The sequence below is a fragment of the Panthera onca genome, chromosome D1, assembly GCF_046562875.1.
Source record: "Panthera onca isolate mPanOnc1 chromosome D1, mPanOnc1 haplotype 2, whole genome shotgun sequence".
NCBI lineage: Eukaryota > Metazoa > Chordata > Mammalia > Carnivora > Felidae > Panthera > Panthera onca.
The window spans coordinates 41,690,275-41,712,206 of NC_138348.1; the positions used below are offsets into that span (position 1 = coordinate 41,690,275).

Here is a 21,932-nt window from a genome sequence, read left to right on the forward strand (position 1 = left end):
GAATTGCACTCCAGCCTGTCGCCCAGGAGAGATGGCAATGAGCTCCTTGGGCACAGAAACCATATGTTATTTGTCTCTCTGTATCCACAGTGCCTTTGCTAAATGCATTCATTTGTTAAATGAACACACAACCTGGAACAATTTATGACATCCAAGAGACTGCCATCATAAATGTGTCTTTACATCTCCCTCCTACCACATACCTAGACCCAGGCTGTTCTCCTGACTCAGAATTCCACCACCCAATTCCCCACCAACATTTGGAAAATGGGAATCCCCACTCAGATGTGGAATTTAAGAAACAAAACAAATGAGTATGGGGGGGGAGGGGGAGAGAGAAACAAACTATAAGAGACTCTTAGAGAACAAACTGAGGCTTAATGGATGGAGGTGGGTGGGGGATGGGCTAGATGAGTGATGGGTATTAAGGAGTGCACTTGTTAATGATGATCGCTGGGTGTTGTATGTAAGTGAGGATCACTAAATTCTCCTCCTGGAACCAATATTGCACTGTATGGTAACTAACTAGAATTTAAATAAAAATTTGAAAACAAAAACAACAGCAAAAAAGGGAAGTAGGAATCCTATTAGCGCATGTCTCACAATGCATTATGATTACCTGCTGGTGTGTCTGTCTCTCCCATGACACTGAGCTCCTTGAGGACAGGACTGAAGAATTCCGTGTTGTACTCCAAGTGCCCAGCAAAGCATGTGCCTTTTGTGAACTTTTCTGTGCAAGTTACAAAGGAGAAGACCTACCCCCGGGGAGCTCACCAGTGCCAGGTGGACAGAGGCATGTAGACAGAGCCCTGGTGTGGGCGTACAGGGTCCATCGGGTGAGGTCCTGCATTCTGGGCTGGAGATTTACTGCAGCAGCCCTGGACATATCCGGCACATCAGCCCCCAGCCCCTGGTCTCAGGGAGAACCACGTGGTTCCCAAACCTCCACTTTAGTAACAGTCACCCGCCAGTGCCTGGCTCTCTGCTTCAATGCACTATCAACCTGGGAATTTGCAAACTCTCTCCTTAATATCTAAGAAGAAAACATTCTTATGAAAAGCTAATATTAGTAGATACACTCAAGTGAAATTCTTTCCCTAGAAATAAGGAATAGGGCCATTAATGACCACAGTAGAATGATTTTAAATGTCCCCAGGGAGCCAGCAAGAAGCAGGGCCCCAGAGAAAGCACTGGGGTAGGGAAGAGGGTTCCACTTCCTGATGAGCAACTACAAATCAGCCTCCCTGGAGCTCCCTGTTGCCTCTGCTCTCACCACCTGCTGAGGCTTCTGCTTGAACCATTTATTATCTCTGTCTGTGCCCACTCAGGAGGCCTGGGCCTTGCTTGCCCTTGGCCAGCCTCAGAATGCTGTAGCCTTGTGGTGGTTGGTATGAAGGCTGCTTCCTGAGACCCTTGATTCCCCAGGAGATGAGAAACAGTCTCCTTTCATGACTACCCTGTGGTCCAATCTGCCCATGTAGATCTTGAAGCCTTTGGGGAATAGGGGTAAGGTGCTCAGGAAACCCAGGTTTCCTGGAAGAGGCAGGTGTGGCAGTATGGTAAGCAGGCAAGACAAGGGGCCCTGCATGGAAGTGATGAGCCAGACTTGGTCTTTTTTGTAGTCCTGAGTATGCCACTCACTTGCTGTGTGGCCTTGGGCAGGTTATTTTACCTCTCTGAGTTTTAGTTTCCTCATCCAGACAATGAGAAAAACCCTTTCCTCTCTCAGAGACTCGGCATTAGGACCCAATGACATTAATTGGAAAGGGCTCTGTGGTAAAAGGTAACGTTTCAAGACAGCTACAGGCCTATCAGGGGCAAGATGAAGGGACCATGGGGACCCCAAATTCTAATTTCCTCTTCCAACCCCTTCCCACCTCTTCCCTTTTTATTGGTTGCTGGTGTCTTAAATGAGTGGTGAGCTGTTCAATTTCTCCTCTGTGTGCATCTCTGGGACCAAGGATGATCCCTCCAGGTCTCCAACCCCACGTCCTTCCCTCCAATCGGCTATGAGCTGTTTTTATAATATGTTCTCCCAGTGTCACTGAGGTTTGTGCCATGACCCCAATTTTATACACAAGGAAAGAGAGGCTCCCCTAAGGAAAGGGACTTGCAGAAGATTCCACAACCAGTGAGTAGAGAGGCTCCTCAGATATGAACTTCGGAGCCCATATTTTTTTTTTCCAGTTCTCTGCCCGCAGTTCCTGCCTCTTCCTCCCACCTAGAATTCCCTCCTTCTGTCTGCACTCTGTCATCCCCCCTCCACCCTTGAGAGTTCTGCTCAACTCTGACTTCTTGGAGCCTTTCCTCACTTTCTCACATTTCTTCTCCTCCAAACTGTATTTAAAATTTACCTTGTTCTCCCATTCTAGAAGATTGTCCATAAATTAGAAAAGATACACAAGTATAAAGAAGTTAAAAACCATCTAATATCCCATTACCTAGAAGTTTCCAATCTTCTTTCTAAGCATTTGCATATGCGTTTGTGGGTCCTTTTCCCCACAATTTATATAATACTTTCTTGCTCCTACTTCTTTTTCTGGCCCTCGTGACTTTCTGACTTCTGTACCTGTCTGATTCCCTCTACCAGAATATGAGCCCTATGAGGGCAGGCTCTGTGCCTTGATTTCAGCTTGGTGTGCACACACCTGCCCAGCACCTAGCTGGTTGGAGGGAAGGACGTGGGGTTGGAGAACTAGGGAGAATTGTCCTTTCAGCTCAGTGCCTGGTTTCAAAGGTACAGGCAGAGGAGGGATGGAATGACCCCCACACATTTAAGACCCCAGTAATCAATGAGAGAAAGTGCACGCCACATGTACCATTTTGTACTTTTCAGATGGAAACATCTACACACAAAGCCTTGGGGAGGTTTGCTCTAGGGAGGCTGGGGCTACACTGTAAAAAGGTAGAGATGAACCTGGATCCACACCCCAGCTTTCTCCCTTCCTAACTGTAACATGGGGCACATTATGCAAACTCTGAGGCTCAGTTTTCCCATCTGTAAAAAGGGGACAGTAACACCTCTTTAAAGTATTGTCCTGCGGATGACATGGCAAATACAAACAACTTCACACTGTGCCTGGCATGAGGACAGCCCCCACTGAGTGCTAGTCTCCCTCCCTCCCTTCTTCCCAAATGATTAAGATGTCAGTTAACAGCCTCCCTTTATTACAGGTCTGTCATGTGCTAAGCAATGTAGGGGTTGGAAAAAATGCTCTTCCTGCCTTAAAATCCCACTGGGGATAAAAGACTTACACAGGAGCTGATTAGAGAGTAAGGTAGTCCATTATAAGGGCTAATTGAGCAACCCAGACAATGATACAAAATGAGTTAGGACCGGGCACTGGGGTCCTCAGGGAGGCCACAGATGCACTTTCTTCCAGATAAATAACAGTCTTTGCAACTCTGGAAGCAATCAAGGCAGGAAGACTCCAGAGATAAGCTTATCTGGGCCTCGGCCGCAGAGTTGGCATTTGTAAGCTTTGGTTTTTTTATCTGTCTCATGTTACCAGCTGTCCAGAAAGTCCAGCAATCTGATGGTTGGGAAACCCAAGGTTAGGTTGGGTTGAGAGAACAAAATGAGACCACAAAGATCAGAGAACAGAATCTGAGGGGACCTGTAACCACGTATCCATCAGGATCTCCTCTCAGTTCTGCTCCTCAGCAAGGGACAGAAAGGAATTCATCAGGTTCCTTGCTGCCTCTGTTTTTTTCCATCCCGGTATTCCTGACAAATCACAGTGGAGTGGTGTAACGTGGTCATTAAGAGCATAAAGCTTTAGAGTCAGATAAATCTATTTTCTCTGCTATTTGCTGGCTGTGTGGCTTTGGGCAACTTACTTAGCCTTTCTGACCCTCACTTTCTTTGTAAAGTGGAGACAGTCAAAATAAACCTCTTTCGTATGATTATTTTAAGCTTTAAGAAAGAAGATACTATTACGATACTTACCACAGTGCTTATGAAAGTTCAACAAATGTTAGCTGGTTTTAGTATGCCTAAAGTCAGATCTGTACGAAAACAGAGTGGATTATTTTTCCCCAAATGTGCATGTCAGAAGCACACACTTTATTGGCAGAGGGCTACTTGTGGAAGGTTGAGTGGTAGTCTGGAACAGAAAAGAGTGCTGGCAAAGTTGGCCACAAAATTCAGGTCGCCTCACTCAGTGCTTTTCATAATTTTTTTTACTATAATCCACTCTACATCACAGTCCACTACGTTCATGCATTGATAGATAAGGGGGGAAAATCCCAAGAAAACACACATGTTAACCACATGCTGGGCACACTTTTTTTTTTTTTAAGTGCGGTCACAGTTCACTTACTTTAGACCCAATGATTGGGTCCCAATCTACAGTTTATAAAATGATTCTGACCTTAGCAAAGTCACTTTTTCCCTCCCTGAGCTTTAGTTTTCCCCCGTGTTAAACCATCGTGACACCCAGCCAGCCTCACCGCTACTCTGAGTCAGGGGCACAGATTTAGCTCTTGCTATTTGGAGGTGCTCATCTAGGTGCTGTGGGAGGGGCAGTGATTGAGAAGAGAGGTTTGTGTCCCTAAGGAAGCCACTTGGGGACACTGGGGAGGGGTGGGAGGGGTGGGGATTGTGAAGATCTCTCTCTCCAAAGACCTTTGTGATGGAGAGAAAGGCAATGGAGTGAGAAGTAACTGGTGTTGATTTTTCCCATTTGTACCCCAGCAGCCTTCCTGATGAGACGGGAGAGGACCCCAGGTATAGCCTTGGAACTGGGTTGGAAGTGGGTCCCAACGAAGGGAAGGGGCTGGGTGGCTGGGAGGGCTTGTGGGGTTGGGATACTGAGTGTGGACGGCAGGGTGCGCAGCCTACATGATTTCATCGGCACAGAGCCTTGTAACAAGGCATGCTTTCTCAAAGACGGCAAAATCTGGTTCTTAGAGAAAAAAAAAAAAACTTAGACGTTCCAGTCTGTGGCTCTTCAAAGGGCCTTATAATATATAAACAGATATACAATATATCTGTGGTTTAAAAACTTCATGGTGGGTGGGGCACCTGGCTGGCTCAGGGCTCAGTCAGTGGAGTGCACAAGTCTTGATCTCAAGGTTGTGAGTTCAAGCCCCACACTGGGCATGGAGCCTACTTTAAATCAATCAATCAATCAATCAATCATGGTGCATAGTCAAAAAGTAGTTTACTGCTTGCCATGGGTTGGTGGGAAAGAAGAAAGGAAGTAACTGCTAATGGTACAGGATTTATTTGGGGAGGGTGATAAAAATGTTGTGGAATTAGTGGTGATGGCTGTACAACCTTGTGAGTATACTAAAAACCACTGAATTGGAAAAGAAATACACTAAGGAAAGGACAATTGGCGGGGGGGGGGGGGGGGGGGGGATGTGGATAAAAAGTCCCTAGGGGATGATCCTGAAAAAAAAGTTGAGAAACAGGGCTGTAAAGAGAGGAGGTAGATCTTCCCCAGGCCAGACAGGAAATTTGGCCTTATTGCTTTATGTTCAGTGTTCAGTCTAAAACATCCAAGTGAACTAGATTAATGAGACTCTGAGACACTGAAAACCTTCCCGAACCTCACATCTCCCAAGAACATTCAAAACACACTGGAGGTGGTATGAAGTCAGGGCTGGGAAGGGTGACTCAACTTTGTAAATACCCCTAAGTAGTTTCATAATTACTGGCCTTCCCTCTAATACCAGAATGTTTCACTTCCCCATGTTTTCTTTGCCCTTTCTCCCACCTTGTCCCTAAGTGCCAGGGTGTGATGACAGGCCCAGCCTCTCTCGCCATAGTAACCATGGTTCTTGAGCCAAAAGGCAGAGCTCACGGTATGTGACAAGTATGACCGTGTGGATGAGAACAGCGGTACAGAATAGCTGACATTAGAGCTGTTCCCGGCCATCCAGGGCATGCGGTCACTGCAGCTGACACATCTCTCCCAGCAGATACCCCAGATTCCACTCTTCTGACAGGGCCACATGAGGCTTCAATTCATGCCTGGAGCCCTTCTGGGCCCTCTGGCTGCCACCCCGAGAGTTCCATGGGCCTTAGGTTCCCATGCACAAGCTGTGGGCCTGGCCTGGCTCCTGCCAGACAGCCCTCCCGGCCTCGGCTGTTTTTGCAGCCATGTCTGCCTGAGACCCGAGTCTGTGCATTTGAGCCCCGATGCAGAGGCTGGGTCTGGAGGAGCCACATGTTGGCTTTCATAGTCCTCTGACACAGAATTCCCCCCAACACACAAGATTACACCAATGCTGCCTTTCCCTCATTCTCCCTCTCAACTGGGGCCTGGGGCCCTCCGCACACCCCCCCACACACACACACACTGGGGACGCTACACAGTGTCGGGCAGAGGAGGCTCCCCCAGGATGGCCGCTCCCCACTCTACACCCCTCCGTGCAGCATGTGGCTGCACCCCTGGTCACAGGGGCAAACAGGCACACTCATGCCGGGTTTGAGGGAGTTCAAAGGTCTGTGAAGAAGTTGGTCCACACACGTGAGCCCTGAAACTGTGTCTTTTCTTCCCTGCTGCAGCCCAGAGCGGGAGACGGTGGCCTACTCGGATGTGAGGTACCGTGACCTAGAGCACCTGCCCCGTGGGCAGACTTCCTCAGAGGGGCTCTCAGGCCCAAGGGAGCCACAGAACTCTTGAGGGCAGCCCCACACGTCCCAGCTCTGCTGTAGGGAAGAGGCCCAGGAGGGCCCTGTGCTCCATCAGATGGTTCAGAAGCCACTGCTGCTTCTGTGCATCAAGCGGCTCCCTTCACACCAGATCACTTTTATCTGGTGGTCATACCCCCCCCCTTTTTTGGGGGGGTCTTCAAAACCTGTATCACACTACATGTGGTTTCCTTGGTTCTGCTTTTTTAAAAAGTTCCACTTGGAGAGTTATCTGCTAACATCAAAATCAAGTGATTTGAGGGCCACTCGGGGAAGAAGGAAATTAGGGGTCAAGTGTTTACTTGGTTTGGTCACACTTCAGGCTCCTCCCAGCTCTGGGTAGAGACTCAGGAAGAATAGACTGCAGGGGTGGGACAGGCTGTATGCAGGGCAGGGCAGGGTTGAGGTCCTGTCCACCCCCCCCCCTCCTGCCCTGGTCTGCTAAGACCCGGGCACCCAAGCCTGCCTCTGGCCCTGGGGAAAGAGAGGCCACCAGGGGCCACACGAAGCTGGCTTCTGCCAAGTGCCCCTCCCCAGTCTATACCATCTGCTTGACAACTGCCTCTGAGAATGAGCCCCCAAGAATGCCTCCCCTACTCCTGCCTGCTTTGTTCCAGGAAGAGAGGCCCCGTGGCGTATGCTTCTCAGAAACCATGGCTGCTAAATGCCACTGTGGAGGAGAATATCACCTTTGAGAGTCCCTTCAACAAACAACGGTAGAAGCCTCTTGGTGGGAGGTGGGCTGCGGGGGAGGGGAGAAATTGGTCAAGGGCAGCATTAGCCAGCCCTCCCCAGTGCCCAAGCCCTAGCCAGCTGCCCTGCCCCTCCATCGATCACCCACAACCAGCCATCCTGCTCTCCAAGACGCTTATCTGAATCCCAGCCTGTTCCATATGGCCCATCTGGAAATGATCCAGATGTGCCTGGGCATCAGGGCAATCCAACTCCTGTATGTATGAAGGCAAGGCAGGAGGGGAGCCTGCGGGGGGAGGGATGTTGTGTGGAAGCCCTGATGGCCTTCTCTTGAGGCTAATGGCAAGACTGACCCAGCTTTCCATTATTCCCTACCCTCGCTCTGCAACTGATGTATTATTTTCCCTCCAATGATAATAATAATTGTTACCATCTATTGAGCTCTTAGGTGCGAGGTGCAGCGTCACGCTCTTTATATGCTTGATTTCCCCTAATGCTCACAACAACCCCAGTAGGCAGCTACTATCATTATCGCCCCCAAGGCTCAGAAAGGTTAGGTAACCTGCCCGAGGCCACCCAACGAATAAGTGACAGAAATGGGTCTCAAATCCAAGGCTGCCTGACACCCAATTACATGTCACCAAGACACTCTGATGCCTCCATGCACCCTGGCTGGCACCAGCTAAGAGCTGACCAGGGAAGTATGAGAGGAGCAGGCTGGGCAAATATTTGATCAGCCATCATCATTACTGCCTAAACCAACCAGCAGTGATTTTTCCTGGCAGTGCCCCAAGTGTGGGCTCTGGCTGGAGCTTCTCCCACTGCACAAGGGCCATGGGCCCCCTCTTGTCATTTACGTGGCGTATTTACTACTATCCAATTTCATCCTTCAAATATTTAACTGGCCCCAAGACTCTGTGAGGTGCTGCCCTCAGCTCTTTTCAAGCTCACATGGTGTTTGCTTGCACCCAGGCAGAAGGCCATTAAAGCCAATGCTCACCCCGAGCACAGCTGCCCGGAAGCTAATGATTCTCTGTCAGTGCTCAGGCCCAGCTCTGGCCAGGCCGATCAGCTGTGTCCGTCCCCACCCCCAACCACTCCAGGTACAAAATGGTCATCGAAGCCTGCTCCCTGCAGCCGGACATCGACATCCTGCCCCATGGAGACCAGACTCAGATTGGGGAACGGGTTAGTAGCAGCCTCTATGGGGGTTTTTCCAAGGCTGGGGCCCTCAAGCTTCCCTGATCCCCACCTATCACCACCAGCATGCTCTGAGCTCATTCTCAGGGAGAGGAGGTGACTGGAAAATAAGAGGGTAAAGGTGGAAAAGCTGCCTGCAGTGGGGACAAAATGATCTTGAACCTTGGGCTGCTGGTTGTCCTTGACAGCTTTGCCACTTAGTGCCTCCCTAGGCTGGAGATTTATTCATGCCCCACGTCTATACTCGGGGCCCACATGACACTGTGCTAGGCCTAGGGTTATATCCTTCATGTACACTCTCCAGATGGGACCCCTCCTCCATAAGCTTAGACAAATAAGATTCTCCCATGATAGCCCTCCTCATGTATGATTGAAATCCCTACTTCCTCTGTCTTGGTTGTCACTGGTCAGATGGTCTCTAACACCTACTTGATGAATCTTCAGAGTCATGGGGATCATGCTCCCCACCTCTGAATGCATTCAGTAAATATGTACAAGTTCCTCCTCTCTTCAAGGTGAGGAGGGACAAAGCGACGGGTAGAGCCAGGCCGCTATCCCAAAGAGCTCACAGGCAAGTAAGGGCCAGGACGGTCTTTCCTGAAGGGCTATGAGAGCATAACGTTTCCTCTCCTTTGGTCACAGGGCATCAACCTATCTGGTGGTCAACGCCAGCGAATCAGTGTGGCCCGAGCCCTGTACCAGCACACCAACGTTGTCTTCTTGGTGAGTGCATTAGCTGGTATCTCCCTTGTCTCTGGCTGCCTCCCTGGCTCACCGCCTGTACACAAACCCACACAACACCACCCAACAAGCTCCCTTTCCAGGAGTAAGCCTCTCCTGCCAGAGATATTACTTAATCATTGATGGGGAAACTGAGGCAAGGGTAGTGCAAATGACCCACTGTGGACTTCACATGGAACTCTGCAGTAGCCATGAGGGAAGACAAGTAGTAATTATAGGCTGCCTCCCTGTAGGACAGCCTTAACCTATCAACACTTAGCCCCACTACAATAACGGCAGATACATGGAAAGTATGCTGTCACTTCCAATCCCGTGTTCCGAGCAGACATTGCTAATTGATCACAGCAGTGGTAATAGAAAATTCAGTATCATCAATGAATTCAGTTCTGTGGAACCCCACATTAACTAGATAAGTTTCCCACAGAAACTTAACCTGGCCTCAGAATCCTTGTCACCACCCCACTCCGAGTAGTCACTAGCAATCAAACGTGAGATAAACTAATTAGCTGTGCCTGCCCTATTTCATGCCAAGTTCTGTGTGAGGTGCCTTAGTTGATACTGAAGAATTCTGAGGGCCAGGCCTTGGCCTCAAAGATTTAGAATCTGACTAGGAGATAGAGCTCACCCACACTCAAGAGCCATGGCCCAGTTGAAAGCCAAACTGTGCAGCACAGTCTAGGAGGAGGCTTGTCCAGGGAGACAACTATGAGGGCTAGAATAATCAGGGAGAGCTTTCTGGAAGAGTGAGTCAGGTAAACAGAAGAAAAGAGGAAGGCCATTTGGGTAGGGAGTCAGAAGAAGGAACCAGGTCTCTGATCTGGCTTTATGCGCTCCCCCTGTTCCCAACACACGTAAAAGCTCTCCAATAAACACACTTCAAATGTAAAGGTTCATAGTCTTTGTTACCATCCAACATAGCACTTTACAAAGTACTAGCTTATTCATGATCTTTTTTTTTAATGTTTATTTTTGAGAAAGAGAGAGAGAGCGCACACAATCAGGGAAGGGGCAGAGAGGAGGAGACACAGAATCCGAAGCAGGATCCAGGCTCTGAGCTGTCAACACAGAGCCCGACACAGGGCTTGAACTCATGAGCGGTGAGATCATGACCTGACCCAAAGTCAGTCGCTTAACCGACTGAGCCACCCAGGTGCCCCTAGCTTATTCATGATCTTATATGAGCTTTAAACAACCTTGTTAGAAAGAAGTCAAGTGGATATTTTAGATTATTTCAGCAAATGTGTATTAAGCTCCTACTCTGTACCTGGCACAGGCACAAGGGGTATCAGTTCCTGGGGGCCTCACAGGAGTAGACAAATAGTTATCACAACTGGAATTGAGAGGAGGGAGGATTAGGCATGGAATCAAGAGAGGACACAGGAAGAGCTAGGATGGAGCACTGAAGGATGAGTAGGAGTTCACCAGGCAGACAAGAGACAAAATGGTGCTTCCGGCAGAGGAAACAGCATAGGTAAAAACCTGGAATGGCAAATTCTCTGGAATCCTGGAGTACAGGGAGATTGGACAGGACAGACAAGTGAGACCAGAAAGACAGACTGAGCAAGTAACAACGGGCCTAGATCACCGTGCTAAGGAATTCAGACTTGGTAGGCAGTGGGGAGCTATTGAATGTTCAAGAGTCAGGAAGTGTATGTGATTAAATTGAGAGCCATATAACTCATAACTGCCTCATTTTAAGATGAGGCATCTAAAGCCCAGAGAGGTGAAGTATATTATCCAAGGACATTCAGCTAACTAGTGTCAGTCCCTAGACCAGAGCTGGTACAACTCTGAAGGTTTTTATACTCACTGTTACCCCCTCTGCCCACATTTGCCCCCACCTTCTCCCGTCTGCCCAGGATGACCCCTTCTCAGCTCTGGATGTCCATCTGAGTGACCACCTGATGCAGGCCGGGATCCTTGAGCTGCTCCAGGATGACAAGAGGACAGTGGTCCTAGTGACCCACAAGCTACAGTACCTGCCACATGCAGACTGGGTGAGAGGCCACAAGGAGATCAAGCTGTGGAGGGCTGAGGTGGGAGAAGCAGTAGAACATCTTCAAAGGAGTCACTCAGTGTCTCAGTAGCCATTGCTGAGGGCCACAAAGCAGAAGAGATCCACACTGAATGGCTTCCTGCAGGCTGGGTAGACTCTGCACAGGCCAAGGGTTTCACATCACCTACAGCTGCAGACATTCCCATCCTCACCTGGGGCCCCTGTGGTACATGCAAGGCTGGCACCAAGAAGTCTCAGAAAGAAGCAGACACTCGATTCCTATCCTCTGTTTATGGCCCGGGTTGATGACTCATCCCCCTGGCCTTGGGACTGCCTATTTGGATGGGAAAGCCATCTTCCCGTCCACCCTCTGACCCACAGAAGGTCAGACGAATTCAAGTCAGAATCAGATGGAAATATGGAAACAAACAATACAGGTAGTCGCAGAAGCTTCAATATTAGAATGCGACTTGGTGAAACCCCACATTGACCACATTTCCATACTCCTCAATCTGTAGATAACAGTTACTTTTCAATTAATTGGAAAGCATTTAACATTTAAGGTGGAAATCATGTGACTTTTAAAATCTGGACCTTGCCTGACTCCTGAGGCAAAATTTGCCCTTGAAAATTAAGGGCCTCCTTGATCTTCCGACTGTGCTATATGGCCCTAGGTCTTCCTTCTGCATGTGGTGAAATCCTCTACTATGAAAAAAGAAAAAAAAAATCCGGATTAAAAAAAAAAAAACTATTAAAACAGGTGCAGAAGGTCTGTGTCTAAGTTTCCAGGGTGACCTTGGCAAGGCAGTTCAGGACAATCTTTAGTCCAAAGAAGGCTGTCACAGACCTGCCTGGTCCCTTGAAGTGTCAGTGAACAGGACTCCCAGGCATCGCTCCCTACACCCCAGCATGGGCTCGGTAGGGGTAAGAGAACAGAGGTGGGTTTCTGAATTAATGCGGAGTGCCCATGAGTGTGAAACATTGAGTGTTTCAAATGAAATCAGTTTTATTGATTTTAAAGGGGCATGGCCACACACACTTAGACCAATAGGTGCTTTGTCAACCCCCGGTGGAACCCACCAGACCTGCCATTAGGAGGAGTTAAGGGTAGCGTACAATTGGCTGTTAAGTGTGGGAAAACGGCAGCCACGGATGGAATCCTTGCAAGGAATCAGACACCTGGACCAGGAGCTAATTTGTTCTGCAAACCCTCTTAGCAACCATGGGGCAACCACTGAGAATTACCCCCCAGAAGTACCAATCTCTCAATCTTGGGAGTGTGTTGGTGGGGACAGGTTATCACTACCAGCTCACTGCAGTGGGAAAGCCAGTGGCCAGTTGTGGTGGGGGAGAGGGTGTGTACATGTCCACCTCAGACTCCTTAGCAAGGTAGGGGTGTGACCGCCACTCCCCTTTTCTATTCAGCCCCTGGGCCGGGTCTGTGTCTTCCTTTCCAGATCATTGCGATGAAGGATGGCACCATCCAGAGGGAGGGCACGCTCAAGGACTTCCAGAGGTCTGAGTGCCAGCTCTTTGAGCACTGGAAGACCCTCATGAACCGGCAGGACCAAGAGCTGGAGAAGGTGAGTATGTCCTAAGGGCCAGGCAGCCACCCTCTGAGGAGAAGGTTCTGGTACAATCTGAACACATAAAGGCCTTCCTGCCCTCATTGGCCTAGGAAACCCCCCAAAGGACAGATGTGGGAGCTGAGCATGAACTTCCTCCTGCCCGAGGAGAGCCAGTACCTGTGCCAGCTACTCAAGGCAGAATCAGGTGGACACCTTCCACTTATCCTCAAATAATCAGAAACCATGTAGTGATAAAGCTTCAGAGAATCAACTCAAACTGGCTAAGCAAAGAAAAAGAGGGAGGAGTTAAGGATTTTTCGGCTCATGAAACTAAAAAGTGTCGGCTTCAGGTGAAGCTGGAACCAGGTAGTTAAAGAATGTCATCAGGAACCTGTTTCTCTCCCTCCTTGGCTATGCTCCCCTCAGACTGGCTCCATTCTTGTGGCAGCAGAGAGAGCTATCAGCAGCCGTAGGCTTAAATTCTCCCAGCTCCACACCTCTGCCAATTAGAGAGTGCCTCTTCCATAACAGTTCAGCAGAAGTCCCTGAACTGACTCTCCTTTGTCCACTTTGGTCATGTGCCCACCCTGAATAAATCACTGTGGCCAGGAATGTGGAGTGTGAGATTGGCCAGTCCTGGGTCTCATGCCCACCCATAGAGCCAGGGAGAATGATCAGCCCACCTGAGTCACAGAGACTAAGAATAGGGGAGAGATGGTCTCCCACAGGAATATCGGGGTATTTTAAGCTGATAAACAGGACGAGTAAATTCTGCCAAGACTCATGTCCATCTGGACCCTCCCCCAGGTGGGGCAACCTGGAAACCTGACACTGGTCACGGCCAGGGGTGGCTGTCCCCCTCCCTCCCTTTCCCCTCCGCACATTCTGAGGACATTGGCCAGGCCCCACCTGTCTTTCAGGAGACTGTCATGGAGAGAAAAGCCACTGAGCCACCTCAGGGTCTGCCCCGGGCCATGTCCTCAAGAGACGGCCTCCTGCAAGATGAGGAAGAGGAGGAAGGTACAGACAGTGGGACTAGGAATGAAATCCTGGCCTGAGGTCTGACTGACCGTGGGGAGACTAGGGTTTGGGGTTCTGGGGTGGTGAGATAGTGTGACCTTCATCAAATCCTTCTCCCTTGGTATGCCTCAGTTTTCCCATCTGTAAGTGGGGATAACATGCCCCCCCCACCGGTTCGCCCTCAGAGGGATGTGAAATGTGAAGCCACAGGGTGGGTTTTTGTGGCCTGCAGAGGAGGCAGCTGAGAGTGAGGAGGAGGACAATCTGTCTTCAGTGCTTCACCAGCGTGCCAAGATCCCGTGGCGAGCCTGTGCCAAGTATCTGTCATCCGCCGGCATCCTGCTCCTGTCGCTGCTGGTCTTCTCCCAGCTGCTCAAGCACATGGTCTTGGTGGCCATTGACTACTGGCTGGCCAAGTGGACCGACAGTGCCCTGACCCTGAGCCCAGCAGCCAGGAACTGCTCCCTCAGCCAGGTGTGGCCGGCAGCCCCAGGGCAGGGGCTGGGGGGAGAGGGCTGAGCCATGGACACCCCCGGGACCCCGCCTCGTTCTCTGCCCGGCCCAGGAGTGCTCCCTCGACCAGACTGTCTATGCCATGGTGTTCACGGTGCTCTGCAGCCTGGGCATTGTGCTGTGCCTTGTCACATCTGTCACCGTAGAATGGACCGGGCTGAAGGTGGCCAAAAGGTTGCACCGCAGCCTGCTGAACCGGATCATCCTGGCTCCCATGAGGTACCCTGCTCCCCCCAACCATGCTGGGGCTGTGGGCAAGTCACTGTTCTCCTGGCCTCAGTTCTCCCATCTATTAGATGGGGATATGCAACCTCTGTCACAGGCTGCTGGGGGTGACTCAAGGAGACAGTGTGTGTAAAAGTGCCCTCCTCAGAGCAGAAAGCAGAGGAAAACCAGCATTTATTCAGCCACACCTGGTGCTAGGCATTTTATATGATTAGCTCATCTAATTGTCACAACAGCCCTTCAAAGTGAGAGTCTGCAGGCTCTGCATAGATGTGAGGTTCCCTTCCCTAGACAGATGTCATCTACCCATCTCCACCCACAGATTCAGCTCTCCCCCTATACCCTCAGCCAACCTGCAGGTTCTGACACTGGGGACATGGAGACATGTTTTCATCCCCTGTGATGGGCTGGATAAAAACCCCAAAGTCTGCTTGGTGGGAAAGAGGTTTAAAGTGGTCACTGCCCAATAGACTGGCTGACTCAGTCCTTTTTTTAAATTTTTTTTAACGTTTATTTATTATTAAGAGACAGAGAGACACAGAGCATGAGCAGGGGAGGGGTAGAGAGAGGGGGAGACACAGAATCCAAAACAGGCTTCAGGCTCTGAGCTGTTAGCACAGAGCCCGACGCGGGTCTCGAACTCACAAACTGCAAGATCATGACCTAAGCCGCCCCGGTGCCCCGGGGCTGACTCAGTCTTAAAGCACAACGGGCAAACAGGTTATCTGGGCCCCAGTCAGTGCCAGACTCACCATCTGACTACACTTTTTACTTTTCGGTCTTGTGAGCTCCCTGTGGTCCACAGACATGACCTCAAAGTTTACTTACCCCCTATTTGTCCCAGATCTGTGCTTCTGAAATCCTCTGGTTGGGGTTGGGCTGATTCTGGGTCACAGCCAGAGTGATGACAGGCAGAGTAGCCTTGCAGGGTCAGCCAGCTGACAGACTGTCCACAGGGCCCTGTTCCCCCTGGCACATCACCCCTCTGGAGAAGACTATTTGTCCCCAGGATAGCTGCTGAGTGAGTCAGGCTGAGCAAGAGCTGAGGAAGGTGGCAATTGTCATACATGGGCTTGAGAGCCAGAGAGGTTAGTGAGGGGCCAGCACCCCTGTGGGCAGTTGCAGAAATTCTCAGGAACGCAGACCAGATATCTACAGACTTGCAAAGGCAACCGCCCCTAGAAAACCAGACCCAGGGATGACTCTAGAGACACCAGAATGAAAGAAATCACTACCCTCACTCGATAAACAGGAAGAAAATCAATAAACGAATGAGTAACTTCTTCTGGTTGCCTCTTAGGTTTTTTGAGACCACGCCCCTTGGAAGCATCCTGAATAGATTTTCAGCTGACTGTAACACCATTGACCAGGTACACAGGACTGTGACCCATTTCCCCAGTTCAGAGAGAGGCCAGACCCCTAGGAGCTTTTCCTCTCTGGTGCTGGCTTCCCCAGATCTGGTGATCAGAGCCCTGGGGGAGGAAGCCAGGGGCCCCAATCTGATAATAATGCTGCCTCTGTGAGACACTTCCCCTGTGAGATCTTCATGATAAGGCTGAGGGAAACCACATCCCTTTGGCTTCCATCCAATACCCTCTGGCTCACTTCAGTAAGGTTCCAGCATATTCTGAACCAAGGTGACTGATTCTGTGAAGAATATTCATTTCAATTCAGCTTGTGTTCTTTATTTGCCATCGTACTAGATGGTGAGGAAACAAAGTCCTGATTCCTGTTCTCAGGGAGCCTACAGTGTAGCTGGAGATATGAGACGTGTGCCTGTAATAATGTGAGAGAGAAAAACATGGCGGCAGGTAACGCAATGAAGAGAAACACCAAAACTCACCTCCCTCTCTCACCCTCCCCTCCGTCAGCACATCCCATCCACGCTGGAGTGCCTGAGCCGCTCCACCCTGCTCTGTGTCTCAGCCGTGGCTGTCATCTCCTATGTCACGCCTGTGTTCCTCGTGGCCCTCTTGCCCCTGGCCGTGGTGTGCTACTTCATCCAGAAGTACTTCCGGGTGGCATCCAGGTGATGGCAGTCTTTGCCAGCCTCAGGGGAATGAGGGATGGGAGGTGCTTTGCAATAGGCAGTTTGGTACTCTTATTAGAGTAATCATCAAAAAGTAGTAGAGTCCTATCCCCCTGAAAAGGAAAATAGAAATGAAGGAAATAGATTCATCTCCCACTATCCTGATGTAACCATCTCTCAGCACACACACACACACACACACACACACACACACATCGCCATTAATATTTCAAATATTGCCTTAAAAGATATGGTCAGAAATGGAATTGCTAGGTCAGGATGTATACACATGTTTATGCCCTTCATTCATTTTGCCAAAATGATTCTCAGGAGGGTTCTATGAGTCCAGTGACCAGGCTGATTGCTGATGCACGAAATCAGGGGGGCACCTGATGGGAGGGGTGTTATGGCAACCATACCTCCCAGCTCGCGGGGTCCAGAGCCTTGACTTGGAAGCCTTGTTGAGGAAGCCTTTCACATTGATCGTATTCTCCCTCAGGAACCTTGGAGCCACACAGCCTTTTTTTCCTACTCAACATTTTCTAAGAAGATGCTCTAGAAGTTCTTTCTGGGAGTGATTCTGTTAAACTCTTAGGTTCAATAATTTTACGAAAATTTTGAAAAAAATCTCTGGACCAGGGTTTATCAAACTGCCAATTACAACCTGTCCGTGGGTCATGAAATCAATATCATAGATCACAGCCAGCATTTTTAAAAAATGAAACTGAACAGATACTATCAAACCATATGCACACAGTAGCAGTAAGTTTTGCTTCATAAAACCTTTGTTGGGGTCACATAGGGGTGTGTGTGTACATGTGCGTGTGTGTACATGTGTGTGTTCACGCACACACGCGTGTTCACACACACACACTGACTTGTGATATAAAATGCATTTCTTACTGCAGGTTGTAGCCAAAAAGGTTAAGCACCTTGCCCAAGTGCACATAGTTGATTAGTAACTGGAGTCAAAATACTGATTATCAATAAAAACGATTAAATTTAGATACATTTTGACCACAATCACCTTGCCCACCAGAATCAAGATCTGTGTACTGGATGACCTAGAATCCCCTGGCACCCATGAGGAGCATATTGGTATTCACAAGTCACAGTGGCTTTTTAAACACTGTACAAGCTGTTTTACAAAGTTCCTTTCTTCTGCCAGAGAAACCATCCTGTTCCCCTGACATCCACTCTGCCTTGGGGACAGTCTGTCCAGGAAAGCTGCTTCCTGCATCCCAAGCTGGCCTCCCTGGCAGTAATGTGCTTGAAAAGGTGCAGTGGTGAGGAGCAGGAGCGATTCTGTTGCCTTGGAAACCTCTGGCCTTTCCCCCTTAAGGAGCTTTTTAGATACTGGCCTGTGTTGTGCCAAAACCTATTGTGGTTCCTGGGAAGGGATGGAAAGCTTTGAGTTAGGTCTTTCAGTTCCTTTCACGAGCCGTCTCAAGGTTCAAGTTGTTCACCTGTGAAAGGGAACCGACAGTGCCTGACCAGCCTCACCGCATGGAGAGTGAGGCTGTGCAGCAGGGCAGGGACCGTGCAAGGTGGATGATGCCCTGGATGACAGTAGCTGCACCAGCATGCTGTTCAAGCGTTTTCCACAACAGCTTGCTGGGGTGGTACCGTTATCCTCCCTCTTTACAGGTGAGACATTGAGATCTGAAGAGGTGAAGCCATTTGCCCAAGCAGTGGTTGGGGGTGGAGCTAGGATTCAGACCCAGGCTGAGCCGGGAGCCTGCCCTCTTAACCGTTCTGCTCCTCTCCCCTGCACAGGGACCTGCAGCAGCTAGATGACACCACCCAGCTCCCCCTGCTGTCCCACTTCGCTGAAACCGTGGAAGGCCTCACCACCATCCGGGCCTTCAGGTACCAGATGTACCCCGAGGTGGGGGTGGGTGCGGGTGGGGCCAGGGCCGCAGGTCCTGCGATTTAGTTCTCAGGGCTTGGCCTAGGAAGGCCCAGGACACACGTCTCCCAAGCCCTCCTCAGGCCCCAAGGCCCAGATGACGTCCACCAGAGGGGTTAGGTCCAGTAGGCTCCACTGTATGATCCAGAGAGGAAAATCTCAGCCCTGCAGCCAAGTCCAGAGCCTCTGTGAACTAAGGCAGGGTATGAAAAGAAACAAGGCTGGGACATATCCTCGCATAGCAATGCTATTAAAGATTTTTACATCATGTGGGCCGGCCCTGAGGCTGTCTTTTGAGAACCTTCAGTGACTCAAACACTATGCCAAGTACTTTACATGCCAATCTCATTCATTCTGCACTGCAATCCAAGGCAGGTAGCATGATTATTCCCATTTCCCAGATAAGGATATTGAGGTTCAGAGATGTTATATAACCACTCTGTGTGAGGTCCCATGAAGCCCAGATTTGAACCTACTCATGCATTCAATAAACATTTACTGAGCTAAAACCCATGCCAGGCACTAAAAAGACAGAGATGAGTCAGATGAGTCCCTGCCCTGAAGGCATTTACAATCCAGGATTATCAATATAAACAATTAAATTTAGATGCGTTTTGACCACCATTACCTTGCCCACAAGTATCAAGATCTGTATACTGGATGACCTAGAATTTCCTGGCACCCATGAGGAGTATGTTGGTATTCACAAATCACAATGGCTTTTTTTTTAATGTTTATTTATTTTTGAGAGAGAGAGAGCACAAGTGGTGGAGGGGTAGAGAGAGGGGGACTCAGAATCCGAAGCAGGCTCCAGACTCTGAGCTGCCAGCACAGATCCCAATGCAGGGCTCGAACTCACGAACCACAAGACCGTGACCTAAGCCGGAGTCAGATGCTTAACCAACTGAGCCACCCAGGCGCCCTCACAGTGGTTTTTTAAACACGGTACAGGCTGTTTTACAAAGTTCAAGCCAGGAGAAACCCATGTGGCAGGTACTCTGAAAGAAAGGGGAACACAGGCTGTGGGGACAGAGAAGGGAGGCAGTCATGGAAGGCTTCATAGAGGAGAAGTCATTGGAGCTAGCATCAAAGGGTAGATAAAAGTTCACCAAGCTGGAGGAATTCCCCCCAAAACTTCAGTGCCCCTCCTCTACATCCCCAATCATGGTGTTGGGCTGGACAGGAGTGTCTGGGGCTGCCTGGGGAGGGGAGGGGGCTATTGCTCCCTGTTCCAGCCTCTGCCTGATGTATTAGGGCATCTCTCCTCCAGGCAGACAGGCCAAAGACCCCTAACTCAGAGACTTGGACTCTGGTCTCTCAGCCTCACCTGGAGAGCGATTCCAGGTTATTTTTAGGATGGCACAGCTGTGCAGGGTGTGACAATAACCATGCAACACCAAGTCCCGTGTCCAGGAGTAACCCTAGGGCTCAAGGACCAGCCAAGAGGATCAGAGTGGCTTGTATCTCCTCCCTCTAAGCCCCAAAGCCCTAGGAGACATGTCCAGGCCCCGGGTACAGCACTGCAGCCCCCCCTCACTCCCTGGGGCATCTGGGGCCAGTGACAGGTCATCTGTGGGATCTTGTCTGAGTAAAGGAAAGCAAAGCAGAGCTCTGCCCTGGCCTTGGCTCTGCTTCCTGGACATCCTGTGCCCCTTTACAAGCCCGTGACGTCTTCCACAAAGAAGCCCCTTGAAACCTGGCGTGACTCTAAGGTCTCCTCTGAGCCCCCTTCCCGTCTCTAGCCTGCATCTCCCCAGTTCCCTTGACTTCCAAGGCCCTCAACACCCCTGGACCTGGCCTCTTCTCAGTCTTAGCAACGTTCCCCTTACACATGGTGTCCTGGAGGCCTTTGGGCTGGGCCAGGGGCAGATAGATTGTGGCTTTCCTCAAGAGGCCAGACCCCCTCAGTAGGATCTGAGTGGATCCAGCAACCAGCTTCAGACCCAGCCTACCCTCCGGCAGAGGAACCACTGCCCAGTGAAGCCCCCCACACCCTCCACTGACACAGGGGGTGAGTTTTACATTTGAATGAAGGGCTTTGTAGTCATCCCTGGATGTGGTCAATTCATTGGCTTTTGCCCAGCAGCCTGCCCTGTTGAGAGCTAACTAGCATTTATTGATTGTGCGCTCAGCACACGCCAGGCACTGTGCTAAGTGCTGTGTGTGGATTATTGCATTTCATCCTCTCCAGAGCCCGAGGACATGGATACGAGCAGCCACGTTCAACAGATGAGGCTGAGTAACCCACCTGAGGCCACACACATGGTTGAGAGCCAGTGCCAGGCTTGGAACCCAGGCCTGTTGGACCTTCTGGTTTCTCTAGGAGAAAAAAGCTTGCTTTTTCCCCAAAAAAAGCTTCAAGAGTTCCCAGCCCTGGACTCAGTGTTGGGCTCAGACGTTGTTTCAGTCTAGGCAGGAGCCATTACTGTCCCCGTTTTACTCATGAGGAAACTGAATCTCGGTCCTGACGCCCAGCCAGTGAGTAAGAATGCTCAGAAGCCAACGTGGGTGTGCGTGGCCCCGAGCTGGACCTCCTTCCACATTCCTCACACCGCCACACACCTGTCCCACAAGCTGCATCTCCCACACACCCTCACGCACACCCACCCCTCAGGCCCTCCCGTCTCACACACACACACGCGCGCGTGCACACACACAGACACCCTTGGTGCGCACTCAGTCACACCCTTCAGACGTGGGATTGCACATTTGCCTCAGCCACATCACCCACCCCCACACGGCCACCCGTGGCTGTGCAATCACACGCTCTCTCACACCTCAGAGACTCACTTTGCTCTCCTCAGACACACAGTTCGGGCACGGCCCCTCTACCCAGAAATAATCAAAGCTGAACAAATACCTTCCAGGAGTGAAAAGCAAATGCCCAGTAAGACTTGTTTTGAGTCCCTCTGAGTCTCCTCAGTTGTTTCCTTGAAACCAGTGCTAAGACAGCTTCCATTCCTTCCTTGGCTCATCATTAAACAAATGCTCTGCTCCCTCCTCTGGGCTTGGCCAGGCCAGCCAAGTGTGAGGGGGCGGTCAAGAAGAGTGAGACTAGGAGCCCAGGCTGGTCAGAGAGAAGAAGCAGGTCTATTTGAAGTAACGCAAGGAGAAATTGATGAGGGTGCAAAGGCAGGGAAGAAACCTCCAGAGTTCCTTGTACAGAGAGATCCCATTTACCTTAGAGGGTCAGGGAAGGTTCCATGCATTCATTCAACAAGTATTTATTGACAGTGACAGGTGCTGGGGATGCACGGGTGAACAAAACAGCCATGGGCTCCAGTCTCATGGAGTTTAGTCTCATGAGGGAGATAAGCGACTAGAGAAATGAATATATGAGCAAAGATTATGAAACAAACAGGCTGCAGAGATGGAGAACAATAGGTCAGGAAAGG

At 50.2% G+C, this 21,932-nt stretch overlaps 1 protein-coding gene across 6 annotated transcripts in view; it reads left to right on the forward strand.

The window, feature by feature from the left end:
* ABCC8 (ATP binding cassette subfamily C member 8) overlaps positions 1–21,932 on the forward strand; it is a 77,214-nt gene that overhangs the window by 48,872 nt on the left and 6,410 nt on the right. For 4 of the 6 annotated variants that reach the window (XM_060606145.2, XM_060606150.2, XM_060606146.2 and 1 more), the window contains 13 exons: positions 4,697–4,729; positions 6,518–6,553; positions 7,261–7,359; positions 8,440–8,524; positions 9,179–9,259; positions 11,137–11,274; positions 12,731–12,856; positions 13,762–13,861; positions 14,094–14,335; positions 14,427–14,593; positions 15,900–15,969; positions 16,471–16,628; positions 18,405–18,497. In XM_060606145.2, coding sequence (XP_060462128.1) covers positions 4,697–4,729; positions 6,518–6,553; positions 7,261–7,359; positions 8,440–8,524; positions 9,179–9,259; positions 11,137–11,274; positions 12,731–12,856; positions 13,762–13,861; positions 14,094–14,335; positions 14,427–14,593; positions 15,900–15,969; positions 16,471–16,628; positions 18,405–18,497 — 1,428 coding nt within the window. The remainder of the gene's footprint in view (positions 1–4,696; positions 4,730–6,517; positions 6,554–7,260; positions 7,360–8,439; positions 8,525–9,178; positions 9,260–11,136; positions 11,275–12,730; positions 12,857–13,761; positions 13,862–14,093; positions 14,336–14,426; positions 14,594–15,899; positions 15,970–16,470; positions 16,629–18,404; positions 18,498–21,932) is intronic. The other 2 variants (XM_060606147.2, XM_060606148.2) reach the window with 1 other exon arrangement.